General features: G+C 32.8%; 1 protein-coding gene across 1 annotated transcript; it reads left to right on the top strand.

Moving 5' to 3' along the window:
- The first annotated feature begins 4,833 nt into the window (after window positions 1-4,833).
- On the top strand, window positions 4,834-16,821 carry LOC121121924 (histidine decarboxylase). The gene is given in 12 exon segments (XM_040716917.2): window positions 4,834-4,944; window positions 8,718-8,890; window positions 8,947-9,462; window positions 9,526-9,592; window positions 9,647-9,809; window positions 11,938-12,028; window positions 12,110-12,208; window positions 12,268-12,427; window positions 12,430-12,588; window positions 12,654-12,839; window positions 13,803-13,904; window positions 16,459-16,821. Coding segments are annotated over 12 exon segments (1,947 nt in total). The 5' UTR covers window positions 4,834-4,916; the 3' UTR covers window positions 16,662-16,821.
- The last annotated feature ends 217 nt before the right edge of the window (window positions 16,822-17,038 follow it).

Below are 17,038 nucleotides of genomic sequence, written 5' to 3' on the forward strand. Positions count from 1 at the left end.
TATCTAAAAAGTCTCATCCTAAACCCAAATACTTACTATTGGTAACCTTAGTAATTTTTGTTTTAAAAAAATATATATATTATATTATAAACTTCAAATAACATACCAATATATATTCATCAAAAAAATTGTTGTGGGAGAGAAGTCCATTTTATAATTTTGTCAAAGACTTGCCAAATCGAAGTTTGCGAAGAAAATTTGGAAAAAACCTTTTTTTGTACAAATTTTGCAACAAAATAGTTAATACCATTTATTGGCATTGTAAAGAGAAATACAAAAATACCAAAAAAACAACCGTACTTGTAAGAACAAAAAGGTTATGAAGAATAATGTTCTTGACAAAATAACCTGCGATAACTGGTTCATTTTTGCAAATATTGCAAAAATTATTTAATAAAGTGATCCGGAAATTGAAAATACTTTCTTGAAGAGTTGAAACTTAAAATTTTATGCACAAAATGCATCATGTTATTAGTAAAGCTACTAACTGACCTCAAATTATTGGTTTGCAACATAGTAACAAATAAATACTATATGCTTTTTAAAAAAGAGAAGAGCCAACTGCCTTGGTTGATATGATAAGTTAAATTAGTTAAAATAAATAAATTTGTATAACTTCTAAAATCTCACACTTAATGTTTCTTAAGATAAGTACATATTCTAATTATGTTACATAACGGATTAGTTATTAATTAAGAAGGGATTTGTGTAAAGAAAAAACTAAAAAAAGGGCGGGGGAAATAATGCATGTACTCTTTTTTCTTTTTTGTTCAATATTTAATAGGTTGTCCTGGTGTTAAATTCTCCCACTGAAGTAAGCATTCTCGCCCATCTTTGTTGTAAACTGTTTTAAAAACTACGGAGTACAATAAATGCATATTAATTTAAATATAACGAGAATAGGCACTCTGTAGAGTGATTATGTATTTTAAAGGCTTTGTGCTACTTTGACCATGACTTATCCAAATTTAATGGCCTCTTTCTATGACCAACAGACGAACAAACTAACAAACAGAGTCGTCAAAAACATAGTCTTCAACTACTTTTCTTGTTCACCTCTTTATAGCAGTTATTCATTTCCTTCCCCCTCCCCCTTCACAAAAAAAACCCCGAAACTTTTCGGCTAATCTAGGTATAATGGAAAATACAGATATTCAGATATTTGTATTTGTAGAAATTAAAGATAAAATTACAAAAATGAAAAGTTTTTTTGAGTTGTAAAATTTTATTTCACAGGTCTATAATTAAGGTTCTATAGCTGCAAATATAGGGTTGTGAATCTTAAGCATTTTCTAGCCTGTTAGTTTTTGTACATAGTTGTGGATCAAAGTAATATTTTATATTTTCTAAGGCTGATATCTTAGAATTCTATAAATTAACCGCCTGCAATATTTTTTCTATTTGGAAGTCAGCAGATAATTGTTTATTTGCAAAAGCTGTTGTCATAATTATTTAATTTTTGGAGAGAGAACATGTCTACTAAATTTAGAGTGTAATCTCAAGTTTGTTACTCCTTAATGACTGAAGATTGGATTGGGAGTTATAAGTACAAGTCTTTGTTAGACTCGGAGTTCAATTGAAGATCGACATCGGAGTAATTTCTGCCTATGTCCGGGCCAGATACAGAGTGGAACTCGTGTTTATTTCCTTCATATCATAGCTCATTAAAGATGATTTAATTAATCGCTATTATAACTAGGCTGTCTCTGGCCTAAAACATTCTTCGAATTGTCAAAGTTACTACATTAATTTTTGATTTCTTTATTTATACATAGCGAAAATGCTATTACTTACAGCCCTAAACCTACGTTTGATTTGTGTCATAAAAAATTTAATTAATAAATACCTTCAGCTAACGAAATAATAATTGACTAAAAAAAAAAAAATATCATAAGAAATTCCTTCTTTTTTTTAAAGTTCTTCAGGCGAGTTATCTCATCTATGCTGCGTTTACAGGTCTAAGTATATACAGAGTCGTTCAGGTAAATCAGGACCACCTTTCAATAAGGGAAGCAAGTAGAGGTTTGAAATTTTATTTTCAAGTTGATTCAAAATCATTCAATTTGTCCGCCATCTTCGCCAATCATTCACTTGATACGAGACCTAAAGGATTTGCGGTCCTTGAGCACGTCAACGTGGGAGATTTTGTCCCAGTACGTGATGATGGAGACCTTCAAGGAGTCAATGCTGTTATGTAAATTGGCTGAGATCTTCCCTTCTAACTCTTCTTAGAAGAAGTCATCCATGGGATTTGTTATGCATTCGTGACTCCTTTTCTACCTTCACATCTTTTAGTTATTGTTATTATTTAATAAATGTATAAAGTACTACCCTCACTATTCTTCTTATAAATAGCCGTCCATTGTGTATGTTTGTGAGAGTGGTAATGATTATGTCTTAATAAGAATATGTACTTGTGCCTATTAAATTAAATGGTTGTCTTAGTCCTCCATATTTCCTCTCTCCTCATTTCTCTCTGTCCTCCTGGATTCTTTATTTAATAGTTTGTGTCTCTTCAACATCGTCAAGAACAGGATTCATATCAGGGGAGTTAGATGGCCAGGTCTGGGGTCCCAAAATGGCACATTCTCTTCTTTCAACATTTTTTGGGTTTTGCAGGGCTTGTGAGAGGTGGCCGAGTCTTGTTGAAACAAGAAATAGATACCATTTGCCTATGCCTTCATCCAAGGTATCCCTTGCTCCGACAGAAGTTCACCGTACCTGTCGTCACCCACCCTCTTTTTTGGCTAAAAGAAGATGTGGTCCATGACACTTCCGTTACTCCCAATGACCCAAGGGGCATGACACTGTCCGAAAACTTGGTTTTAAAGATGGGAGGGCACTTTCCCCCTTTTTGCCCATGTATTTGCCGTTCTGGGAACTGTTGACAGTCCATTGTTTCTCATCCGAATATAAGATGATTTGAATATCATGGGACTCCAAGTCGTTCAGTAATTTTCTTCCGTAGGCAGACGGGTGGCCTTCATTTTCTCTGTAAGGATCTGTCTAAAGGAAGTATAACTTCATCCTCAGATCAGTGTTTATGGTCTTGGAGACTGTTGTATGGCTTACTTGGCGCTTCTTGACAAGAACGTTAATCGGAGCACCAGGTGACTTGTGGGCTTACCTTTTATATGTCCCTCCTCCTTCCAACGGTTGTAGACGTCATAGACTATGCCCTGTGGAAATCTTAGTTTCTTCTTGATGTACACTGGACTGAGTTCCGTGCAAGCAAATTCCATGATGGTGTTCCTCCGGGTCTTCTCCATCGTAAATACTTGTTTTGAGTTTTAAAGTTGTGCAACTAATTGAAAGATAACACTCAATCTCTCACTTTAAGATTGAATTAACTAAGTGAGATGATTTCCTTATTGTTCGGAATGTAGTCAAAGATGGTCCAAATTTACCTGAACGACCCTGTATATACATATATATGAATAATATTGGAAGAAGAATTGCTCTCACAAACACACTAAAAATGTAGGTACTTGCCTTAACAGCCACATTTTTATTTTTTCCCCATTTAATTTTACATCTCTTTACCCATTTAAAATCCTAGACCTAATATCAGGGTTAATTTTAAGAAGGGACTTTTTAGAATTTAGCCGAAAGAAGGGTTCAAATGCCCCAAACACTTCTTTTTTTTCATGGTTAAATAGTAGAAAATTCATAAGATAATCTTTTTTTTTTTTTTTTTTTTAATCCTTTCGTTATTGTTTAGGTAGAACTGTTCCTTAGGGTGGTTTGTGTTTCCAAATCACCTATACAAAATTTAATTGCCTACAATGTCATCTTTGGGTAGTACATCCAGTTTTTAATTTTGTCAATGAATATTAAATAGAACATTAATCATTATTTTGTATGAACGTATTATGATAGACATTGTTCTAACCTATAAAAAAAATATTAATGGAGCAAAAAGAAAGAATAACATAATAAAATTTTGATTTTCTTATCTGAAAAAGTAAAAAAATGATGTGCAATATACGCAAAACATCAATTTTTCCTAACGTGTTTCTCTTTTTTTTTGTTCCATAGGATAATTTAAAAAAAAAACTTTTTAAACACTTTTTATAGATTGAAAAAATCTCCATCAAAATTATTTGATACAAATAAACTAAAAATTTTTTTAAGTATCTATATTTACTAAGTAAATTATTCTTGTCTTTTTTCATAATTTGATCGAGATGTGTGACTTAAATATGAACTCTTAGGGCTAACCAATTTGGTGTAAGTAATTTTCATACCATATGACAACTTTTCCAAACTACTCATATCGAAATTTGAAAAAGTTTCCTCCCCTTTTCGGAGAAAAGCAAGAACAATAAAAATCTTTGTGATTATTGTGTCATCAAAAGTGAAGGCATTATTATATAACTGTCTTCACACTTATTAATTAGGTCGGACTCTCCAGTCATGTTAATTTATAATCTTAGCTGTAATCGAAATTAAAAAATGATCTTGTACATATATTATTATAGGAAACTTAGACTTATAGAAGATTTCACATATATATTACGTAATTTATACACTTAATTTAATGTGAAAAAATATCACATATGGACTCAGTGAGACTTACGGATGGAAAAACATGACATTAGCCTACATTTGGGAACGAATTATTATGATTATATATATATTATATTTATATAAAAAAATCAAGGAATATAATATAAAATAATCAAATTAGTGGTTGATTATAAAAGACATTCAATAGTTGGAGATTACGAAGCCTTTCTTGTGACTTGACGCCTTGTTCCTTCTCTCCGCTGTTTACTTTTTCGTGCGTGTGTGTAAAAGATGTCGGAAAGAAGGGGGGAGGAGGGGGAGGAATGGAAAGCTGTTTGAATCATTATTCAAAGTACAAGTGGTTGGAGCAGACGAATTTCAAAGGATTGACCAATAACTAAATCAAAATGGATGTGCACGAGTATCGGATTCGAGGTTTGGTTTTTAATTTATATTCATTAAAAATGAACGTTCAATGAGGATTTTATATTTTATTCTTCCTATAAATGTGTAATTCATATGTATTAGTGGTAGGTTTCAGTCTGAAAATCTTTGACCGGTCTGCAACTGTTACAAATTTAACTAATTCGGGTCAACCTAAGTATGGACTGATCTCATAGTATAAATATTTTCACAAAAACAAAAATTAGTCTGTATCCGAATAGAACCCAGATATTTTTCTCTTTTTTTATGAAATGAAATTGTATTTATATACGATTTTTTTTTCTTAGAAAGGGAAATTTTTTAAAGATTTTAATTTCCGTCCACGGTTTGAATGGTAGTCTACAATATTTTTGGGGTCCACGGTCAAAAATCACTGTTGATCCCGTACAATTTTGATTTATTAGAGAGGAAAATGACGGTCTATGATTTGAATTGTAGGACCACAGTCAGAATTCCGGTTTGAACCAAAATATCGGTCAAAATAGGTCTAAAAAAATCTCTTCAAACAGAACCGAGAATTTTTTTATCTCTTGACAAGTCTCGAGACTAGTACGTACGTACATCGTCTCAAATAGATCCCTTGTCAATGAGCAAATAAATACATCATTATTCATAATCGTCACCCGTAAAATTACTGCGTACATTTTCGCCCCCGGTAATTTTACCGCGGATATTTTTCCCGCTGGTAATTTCACAGCGTACATAATCTGCCTGTAGTAATTTCGCCACTTGAAAATTTTAGCGCACAACATATTCATTGCCTTTGTATGTTGTTACATTAAAGGTTCGAACTATGCTTTTGTATCTCAGCTATTTAACGGAAGAAAAAAAAGGAAATAGGGAGGAAATAAAATGGAATAGTTTTATAAAATACAAAGGAGTCACGGATCTGGGATCCTAAGTCTCTTTCAAGAAGACTAATTGATTAGTAGCAACAAATATCAACACTGCTATAAAATTATTTATAAAAATAGGTTTAATTTATATAAATGCTTAAATAAAAGCCATAGACATGATCTTAGTTGTGACTTGAAGAAATCTAATGTAAGAAATGTTTCTACAGTAAAGACTAAAGTTTAAGTTCGACCCTATAATACAAAAACAGGTGGCAAATATGTGATGCGCAAAATATCCAGGAGGCGAACATGTATTCTGCAAAATAACTAAACAAAAAAATTCAAACCTATAATACAAGTAGAGATGCAAATTTGGTGAATTTGTTTTCTTTTGGAATTGGTATATAAATTTCCTTAGCAGTTGTTATTAATATTTAATTCCTCAGCAGTGAACATTCCTTCCAAAATAGATGTAATTAAATTCAAAATATCATTGAACATTCTTGTTTGATCAAAAAAGACGGATCCTTACCCTCAGGATTTGTTGGGGAGTTATAAATGTCCTTGTTGGACTCAAAGTATAATTGGGGATCGACATCCGAGTAATTCTAGTAAATGTCCGTGTTTATATCTTTTTCTCCTTCCTCCTTTGTCACAGCTAATTTTAGCAGATATAATGAAACGTTATGAGCATTATTCTTATGCAAAAAATTCTTCAAATTGTCAGGGTTACCATGTTGATTATCGTTTTTTTTACATCCACATTCTACACTGGATTTTCATCCCTGAATATAACCTCATAAAAAGGCGGCAAATATGTCAAGTGTTGAAATCTCCAAAAGGCGAAAATGTTCAACCTTAAAATGATCTAAAAGTAGTTTTGTCTCAGTCATTATTTATTTGGTCCAGTCTAGTATTAGGACCTTTCCTATCAGTCCTTGAGACCTATCCTTAATACTGTTGGTCCTTCAGGCTGTCTAAACTAAAACTGATAAGAAAAAGAAGAAATAAAGGACCGAACTTTCTCAGTTTTAGGAACAGAACTGGACTGGACCGAGACTGAACTGGACGGGACTGCAGTCTTCCGTCCACAATAAGAATGGGCACAACACTACCTTGAACCAATCCTAATAATTTAGATGCTTCTCTCTTAAAAATGGCATTTATTGAAGAACATGTATACAAGTTCCATCAAAACTACATATGTATTGACGAAAAAACCAATATGGTTTTTATTTGATATTCGTGTAATTGGTTTTTTAGTATTATTACTTATATTACATTATCCGAGAAGGAGGAACTGCTCGTATATTTATTCCCTTTTTAATAAACATACATTTGCATAATTTTGAAATGGCCATAAAACGACAAATACACAAAGATTTCCTGGATTTCATCTTTTATTAATTTTATTAGTGATGTGTCGCGAGCTGAATTTTGATACTCGAGCATTTTCAAGTTTCTAAAAAAAAAAATCCAAATATGACGAGCTATACTTGTTACTCGCCCGGGGTACATTATATAACTTTTCCGTAGATCAAATTAAACATTTCTATCTTCAAATTGAAGACAATGACAGCAGATGGTAGAAATTCAATTATCTGAAACTTATAAAAATATAGAACATATATTATTGGTGTCGTAGGAGAGGGGTTTTGACTTTTTCGATATATATTTGGACAATTAGCCCTCTGGAGGATCATGAAAGTAAATGGAAGCTCTCATTATGTAGAAAAAGTTGTGAGTTTGCCTCCATTGAAGTATTCTGGGGGCAGGAAGTTATTCGGAGTCGATCCGTGGATTAAGGGACGAGGTGGAGGAGATCACATCTCATTAAGTAAAGTACTAAATCTTTTTCTTGCATCTACCACGAATCATTAGAGTAACCATAATTACAGGATGAAGTAAGTATCATGAATAGAAACTTGCATGTCATCAAATCCATTAACTCCTGTAAGAGAAAATGACTATAAACATAAATCTACAGTATAAAGTTATTTCCTTGTAATTAAAAGGTTGCAATAGTTGAATTTCAACTATCCGCTTTCGCTGTATCCAATTTCGAGATAGAAGGAGAAAGTATGATGTTTGGGCAACCTATACAATATACCCACATCCATTTCGAAACTAACTTTGCGAAGCGATGAATATATTATTGATGACGGAGGTGAGGGATCTCAACTTTTTTGGGAACTCTGGGCAATTAGCACCTTGGAGGATGATGAAAGTATGTGGAGGGGCTCACTATTGTGATCGATTGAGTCGAGATTCCTCTCTCCTACTCCAATAATATACTGTTTGCTTTGCAAAATGTCGCTTCACCACACTAAGCAAAGTTATTACCTTATTATTAAAAGGTTGCGATGATTGAATTTCAACTATCCGCTGCCAATATTTCATATTCTTTTAAAGAATTATGGAAAATTTGTCATTTAAAATTGTTGTTTTTTTTTTCCTTCGCAAATAATAAGATTACCATTAAATATATCAACATTCTTAACCAGCTCAGATTAAGGAGATTGTTTCTTCCTATACAAAAATGATAAGATTGGTAGTTTCAATAATCAATAATTATCTTATTAGGTTTTTTCTTTCACAGCTTTAATGTTTCCTAATCCAATACAAAAATTCCTTCATAGGGAGCTCCAGCTTGCAGACACCCCCCTGATAATGTGCTAGAACAAACAAAAGGAGGAAATGACACAAGTTTTGACGAGTTACAAGTGAATACTCGCATTTTGCGTACACGAGTCCAGTTTTTGGTGTCTTTGTTTTTTTTTTACCTCATAAAACTCGAGTATTGAGAAGATTTTTAATGGTGGCACATCACTAAATTTTAATATGGCCTCTGTAGTCTTCTTGTATACTTTTTATCCATACATAAATGATACGAAACATATGGAAACGTATTTTCTTTCCGATTCCTAGGTAAAGAAATGGTCGAATACATCGCTGATTACTTGGAGAACATTCGAGAAAGACGTGTATTTCCAGATGTAAAGCCTGGATATATGCGAGCCCTTCTCCCAGATACTGCTCCAGAAGGTGGGGAGCCATGGGAACATATATTTAAGGATGTGGATCGTGTGATTATGCCAGGAGTAAGGAAAGGATCCCTTTCCAGAATTGTACATCCCTATAATTCATTTTTTTGTAGATCACTCATTGGCAAAGCCCCTATATGCATGCCTATTTCCCTGCTCTGAATAGCTACCCCTCAATGCTTGGAGATATGTTGGCAGATGGCATAAATTGCTTAGGGTTTACATGGGCCTCTAGTCCAGCATGTACTGAGTTAGAAATGATTGTGATGGACTGGCTAGGTAAAATGATTGGACTTCCGGATGAGTTCCTTCACAGTAAAACCAATAGTCATGGAGGGGGTGTCATTCAAACGACAGCATCAGAGTCTACTTTTGTGTGTCTCCTTGCTGGAAGGACAGAGGCCATTAAGCGTCATCAAGAAATATATCCAGAAATGGAGGACGCTGATATTAATAGTCGACTTGTAGCCTACTGCTCAGATCAAGCTCATTCCTCTGTTGAAAAGGCGGGACTCATTGGTCTGGTTAAAATACGCTACATTGAGAGTGATGAAAACCTGAGTCTGCGTGGGGATAAACTTCAAGAGGCTATCAAGATGGACCGAGATAGTGGACTAGTCCCATTCTTTGTGAGTAATATACAATCCTTGTAACAAAAGACATTACTCATTCATTTATCTATTTAATGCTAGCTCTGTGTCTCTTTGGGTACCACTGGTTCCTGTTCATTTGATAATCTAAGCGAATGTGGCCCCATTTGTAAGTAAAATACATTACCTAAATAACATAAAACTATTTTTTAAATATACACAGGTAAAGAAGAAAAAATGTGGCTCCATATTGATGCCGCCTATGCAGGATCTGCTTTTGTGTGTCCAGAGTTTCGAGGATGGATGAAGGGGATTGAGTATGCAGATAGTCTGGCATTTAATCCATCAAAATGGCTCTTGGTGAATTTTGATTGTACAGCCATGTGGTAAGCTAATGAATATTCATTTTTCAATAGAAAGGTTACATGTGACGTCAGCATTGTTGATGCTGGCCATTTTGAGAGCTTCAACAACCAAGTAAAACCCCGTTTTCACTAATATTGAGGAAATTGATAAATGATTGGATGTATAAATGGGACCAACAAATAAAATAACTTGAATCTTTACCCTCTACCCAAATATACATTGACAAGTTTTATTGTAAATATATCTGACACTAAAATGTACTAGAAATGTGATATAACATCGGTATACAATCTTACTACCTTCGCAGAGAAGTTGTCTCTGTTTGTTTTATAGTCACCAGGATTACGACAAAAGTTGCATTTTGATTTTGATCAAACTTGGTATGAAGATTATATATGGTCACAGTAAAATACCATTACATTTTGAGAGGTTAAGGTGAAACAAAACGTATCAAATTCCTAATCAACCTTAACTTTAGAACAAATTAAGATACATAACTCAATTTGATTTTAAGCTGTGGCTTTGGGCTCTACGAAGTCCCCATATTAGTATATCGAATTTAAATAATATATTTCTCTCTATTTACCCACCTTTTCTCATCCCCAATCGATGAACAAAGATCATTAATCCTACAAATATAGTCATTTTAAAGGGATTTTTTAGTAAATATATTTAATTAAAATATTAGTGTATATCATTGGCCTCAATGAGTCAAATAGTCTTTTTTTTATTATTAGAGCCATTTGATGTAGTTTCATCAAGATTTATTGGAAGTTTGTCCATTTTATGTTCCATACATAATATCAACTATGGCCCCCCAAGATGGCGTCTTTTTCAATTATGATGCAATGTATGACATCAGTGAATGGGCTCAATAGTATGTACTAGAACTTAGGCTGTAGAACATACCCTGTTTAAAATCTATTCCTACTTATATTTTATTTCTTTGTGTTTTTTTCTTAAGACGTACATATTATTAATAAGATTTCAAGGGGTTTTCTTGTTATTTGTATTATTATTGTTACATACAACTCCTATGATGAGGATGTTTTATTTGTTATGTTGCTTTGTAATTCAAAAACCATAATAGTCTTATAAACAAAAATATTCTTTTAAACATAAGTGGAAAAGTGTGCAAGAGACGGATAAAAGAAATTGAGCTTTTCTAAGAGAGTGAATTAATTTTATATGTCTATATATATTTTAACATATTCATTCATGTATATGTTGTAAACAAGTTGTTAACTTGTACAAGCAAATTGTACAAGTTGCAACCAGAAATGAGATGACTAATTTTAAAAGAAGGATTTACAGTACTTGGGAGGAGGATAGTGTAATGATTGAATATTCCACGGATGATCCATATATGTATTAATCGTACCATTTTTGGAATATTTTAATGCAAATTACCCAATATAAGTACTCTGTGGCACTGAATAAAGTTCAAATGCTCACAGTTATATATGTACATCCTAAATATACAATAAAAATGTGATCTTAATAGATCAGAATATTAATCAATATTTGGTTATTAGAATGACGAATGTTGTAATGAAATAATTCATCTTAAGACGAAGAAAATGCAACATATACAGACATTCCAATTTGTACACAGCATACAATGAGAAAAATAAAGATTTGTATTCCTTGCGGATAGTGTAAGCTTACTCACTGACAAAGGTAAGTTTATCTTAAGAGTGAGATAAATTTTATGATCAAAAACAAGTATTTGGTGCAAAAAAAAAATACTGAGTATAACCCCAAGAACACTATCCCAAGGGAAGGTTTCACTACATAGAAGAGTGAATAGACGAGGCCATGTTCACACGAAATCTTTGGCGACAGCCTCTTTCCCTAGGGGTATTGAAAATAGGTTGTCAAGTGGGTCTTCCAGTACGACAATGACCCAAAACAACAAATGAGTATCTCAAGAAGAAACAAATGGAGTGTGGAGTCATGGAGTAGCCAATCTCCAGGCCTCAATCCATCAGAAAATTGTTATCTGTGGGCAAATTTATAGAATCGGCAAGGGATTAAATACTTATTTTTTCCTCTGTATAGAGTAAACAAGCATGAAGGGTGCCTTGATGGTTTAAGATCCCTTCAAGTTTCATTAGATGTAATACTATAACCATTTTTCAACCTTAGGGTCAAAAATAGCAGAGCGCTTCATCGAACATTTAACGTAGATCCCCTTTATTTGAAACATGAAAACTCTGGTCTAGCCATTGACTACATGGTAAGCCTACTACTTACTTCTTTGGCCCAAATATCCTCCAATCTCATCTTATTTCCGTTTTCTTTTTCATAATCTTTAAAGCATTGGCAAATTCCACTAAGTAAAAGATTTCGCTCTTTGAAATTATGGTTTGTTATTAGAAACTATGGAGTGACTGGACTACAAACCATGATTCGATCAGTAAGTGCCTATACCCTGGTTTGTCCTTATAATAATTCCCCTTCCTCCTTTCACTCCAGAATGTAAAGATGGCCGAGTATTTCGAATCCTTTGTCCTCTCTGACTCTCGTTTTGAGATTCCTGCAAAGAGACATTTGGGTATGGTTGTCTTCCGACTCACAGGAGACAATGACAACACTGAAAAGCTCTTGAAGAAACTGAACTCCTCAGGAAAGATGCATGCTGTCCTGCGTCTCTCAAGGGGCAGTATGTCATTCGTTTCACAGTGACCTCTCCAAGAACAACAAAAAAAGATATTGCACGGGATTGGGAATATATTCGTACATTTGCAAGTGATGTTTTGGGGCAAGAGCCACCTAGACAAAGAGTTCCTCTAAAGGGTAAAAATAAAGAAATAGAGACAAAAAAAAAAGAAGATAATCTCTTTATTTACTAATTTCTTTAGAAATTAAGCAAAGGAACTCTAGCTTTGGAACAAGTTTACTCCTTGCAAACATTGGACCCAACTGTGCCATGTCTCCAAAGATAGTGGATGGAAGTTATGCCGCTCTTTTTGACAGTAGTGATGTAGTCAATGACTTTAGCAAAAAGTTGCAAGGTCTCTCCAACAATACACATAATTCAAAATCAGGTAATTTTAAAATTTATGAAGCCATTGGGAGGAGACTACTGTCAGAGTTTCATTTCATTGATCCCTCACATTCACCTCTGATCAGTTTTGATTTACATATGTTCTACAAACATGTACATATATAAGCTGATCCCCGTTATACACTTCCAAATCAGCCATTCTAGCATGACCTTAAAAACTTTGTTAAAAAATGAGTATTTTTTTGAGTTTTGACGATGCATACTCAAACAGCCCCTTGTATTTTTTACTTATAAAGGCTGGCTAAAAAAGGTGGACTCGAAATGGAGATGAGGAACTTAGCAAGTCACCACATCCACAAACTGTGTCAACATGGGGGCCTCGGATCCCTTTGGCCATCGGTAGGGATTTTTTTACTAATTGATTGTACTTTACTTTCTTTTCAGAAAGTAAAAATAAATAAATCGTTTAGTCAAATCTACAGTTTAATTTGACTCCATCCACACGGCAACGTTTTTGAAATGAATATATATTTGTTTTATTTCGATTAATTAAGTTTCGCGTCCACACAAGGAAGAAATCTGCTTAATCCGAGCCTGTTAAGAATGTTGCTGCATTTAATAGCAATCTTATTGTAGCATATCATTAGCAGAAGTGACAATGAGCGCATTGAACGTGTAAAAATTAAACAACACAATTTGCTTGTACAAGTTATTTACCGTGTAAACGGCGTATTAGGATTCCTTCCCTTTATAAGCTGTTTTCAAAAATATCAAAGGGAGAACGCCAGATTCGCGTGGATGCAAGCCAAAAACGGATAAATATTTCGCGTTTACGTTTGGATGGGGTCTTAGCCATTAATAAATATTTTATATATTATCCTTTTGCACCAATTAAAACATTTTATTAGCTAATTAATTCACCCAGAGTTAGCAGATGCACTTTTTATAGTTTATTTTACGTTGAGCTCATGTAAAAAATAACTTTGTTATACTTCTTTTTCAGTTCCACGTCATCGAGTTAAAGGTATGTTAGTTCTTACGGGTAGGCAACTTTCCCTGGACTCAAACTTCGAGGACAGAAAGGATAAATTCCGAAAGTTAATGGGTATTCGTATCATTAATTAATTTTTCTATACTATTTGAATTAAGTAGGAGATAAAGGAGGGCGAGGGGCCAAGGGACTGTATGTAGATTAATGATTAAATGAAACCCTCTGGGAATTAGTTTATCATTAAAAGCAGAATGATTATATGGAATGAGACATATATAAGTAATTTCTAATTAATATGAATAATTGAATAGAGATATTTATATTATATTTATTTCTGGTAATAGATTAAAGAGAGAATAAAATAAGAAAATTTGGATCTTTCCTTTTTGAAAATGTAAAAAAAAGGAAGCGTGCTATGCGCTGATCGTCAAACTTACCAAAAAAAATTCTCTTATATTATTCCATAGGACAATTTCAACTTTATAAACATTTTTTATAAGTTATAAAAATGTTTATCTGCCTCCTTGGACAGACAAATTTTCTTGAAATAATATATATATATATGTTTTTTTCATATAAAAGATTTAAGACTCTCCACTTTTCATGAGCACACTCACACGTAGTTACTCCATAAGAATAGTATAGTATTTATATCAGCTAGAACAACTTTAAAAAAAAAAGATTGTTCAGGTTGCCAACCACAATAAAACGTATACTCTAAGCAATGCTTACGATTTACAACACGAATATATGTACTCCCTTTCTTTTTCTTTTTTTTTAAATGAGGCGCTGAGCTTTCGCTACACAAACTTGTTCTTAAAAATGAGCCCTTCTCAGACGAAACAAACATGCAAAAACTTTTTTATGAAAATTGTTATACAATCATACAATCCTGGGAAAAAACAATTTAACCACCATATATTAAGGATTTTGTTTGAAAAAGAATCACCCTCGGGTTTTCAATTGTTTTTACGCAAAATAAATTTATTTGACGCTTAAATAGTAAGGGTTGTATTTACAAAAAAAATATTAAATACATATTATATTTATATTATATAAATTATATGTCATTTTGCCACAAACATTGTCGCCACCAGTCATTTTTCAACCAATATTTTGCCGTGAGTAATTTTGTAGCCTACATTTTTGTCACTGGTAATTTGGTTTCGTGGAGATTTTCCCTCATGACATAATTCTCCGCCTTATTATGTTTTTATATTATTGGTTCGAACTTTACAGTTGTATTATTAATTTAATTTTTTTGACTGGTGTCATTAATTCAATTATTGTGATTATTTTCAACAGAGATATGTTTACCTCACGCACACAAAACGTGAATGTGAGGGTACTTTGTTCCTATGAGTTTTAAATGGAATGAGAACGAAATTTATTCCATTTCGAAAACATTTTTTATTTCTTTTATTTTACTTCAAAAATCAGTCTAGCTACAAAATATATAAAGATAAACTCATCGCAATGCAGAAGCCAAAGATAAATAATTACATAGAAAAAAGTTTCATCTGACAAGACGGGTATAATATGACTCCCATTAGTTTGTTTTTCTTACATCATATTCGGCCATTCCAACAAGATGCATTGTATTCAACTCTATTTGGCCCTGATGGTGTAATAAAAAGTTAACCAATCAACTTATTTCCTTAAGCTGATCTTGAAATTATAACTATGAAAATTAAGATGGTAATCCGTAGAATTTGAAAAATAGTTTATAGTTGAAATTATCCGACTTTTGAAGAAAATATAGGCGATTTTGATTCAACCCACATGGTAACACTATTCATTAATCCCTCAAAAGTATTTCTTTCTTTATGGTAGAAACTCTTTAAAGAAAGTAGAAAAAAACAAAACACAATTGATTTTTTTCAAGAATACCCCTCTTTTTATTTCAACAGCATCAAAGAATCTATGTGAAGTCACGTCCTATAATTAATGTATCGTTCACGAACACAAAACTTTTCTAAGGATAATATATGTGGCAGTTCCACTTTAAAACACTTACTCTACAGAATTACAAAGTTATACAATAACACGTGTACGACTGATGCTTGACTTCCACCAACCTCATATTAGTGACGTCATAGTGTATTAGTGGTTGTGCGCTGTTTCAAAATCTGTTTTTCTTTCCAAGATAAATTAAATTGAAAATTTCTAGCAATAGTAATAGACTATGAGTGGTTGTGTGTTTTGTCAAAATCTACATATCTTGTCCTGGCAGTCGGTACGATACATCAAATTGAAAATTATAGCAGACCCCTAACTTTGCATTTCTATTAACCTTACTCTACACAAGTTTTTTTTTAATAAAAAAACTTTTTTTATTTCCATTCAAAAATATTGTCTTCATGGAAGAGATATTAATTGAAGCGTGTGACTTCAAATAGATTCTCTGATGCTTATGAAATAAAAATGAAGTAATATTCAACAAAGTCCATTTGATTTTTATCCCCACAAAATTTACATCCCCTACAAATAAGATGAGTGACTCAGCCTCGTTCCACTTCAGATATTAGTCTAACTCAGTGGTAATACATTTATGTATGTATGTATTTAAATCAAGAGTTACATAAATATCCGGAACTTTTTGAAATATCACCCAACCTAAGATTGAAAATAAAAATTAGTTTGCCCATAACTTGTATTTTATTTTTAGAAGAAAAAATGAATGAACTCAAGCCAAGGAATGAAATTATCAATGAAGATGATGGCATTTATATACCAAAGAAAATGATAGAAGAGCTTACAGAGGTATTTGCCAAACACAAGGATGAAAACTGCACTCCATCTGAGGTGAAGCTTATTCATTCATTGGAGAATGTTTTACATCGTGCCGGTATTCTTCAAACCTCGGTCTAAACTTAGTTCACATCTATTTTCTCTATTGTATATTCAGCATGATTCAAATATTTATCAATCCGTTTCATTGTATTATCCCATTTAACAAATTTACTTTTTGTTATTTAATTTTAAGGCAGCTTTTCCTCAATTGTATCGATATAAAGTTAAGATTATACAATTTGCCTTTATTTGTCATTAATGTTTTAGGGGCTATTACTCGATTTAAATTAGTGTTTACTGTATCTAGTTGTAAGGGAATGTTTTTGTTTCTATGTTTTTCGAATCTATAATTATATCAAAATTTGAACCTTCTCTACCTCTCTAACTTTCCTTTACAAAACAGAAAAAGAAATGCTTAAAATCAGTTGGTAGTTTGGAAATCATCCCTCACTTTT

The sequence above is a fragment of the Lepeophtheirus salmonis genome, chromosome 7 (assembly GCF_016086655.4).
Source record: "Lepeophtheirus salmonis chromosome 7, UVic_Lsal_1.4, whole genome shotgun sequence".
NCBI lineage: Eukaryota > Metazoa > Arthropoda > Copepoda > Siphonostomatoida > Caligidae > Lepeophtheirus > Lepeophtheirus salmonis.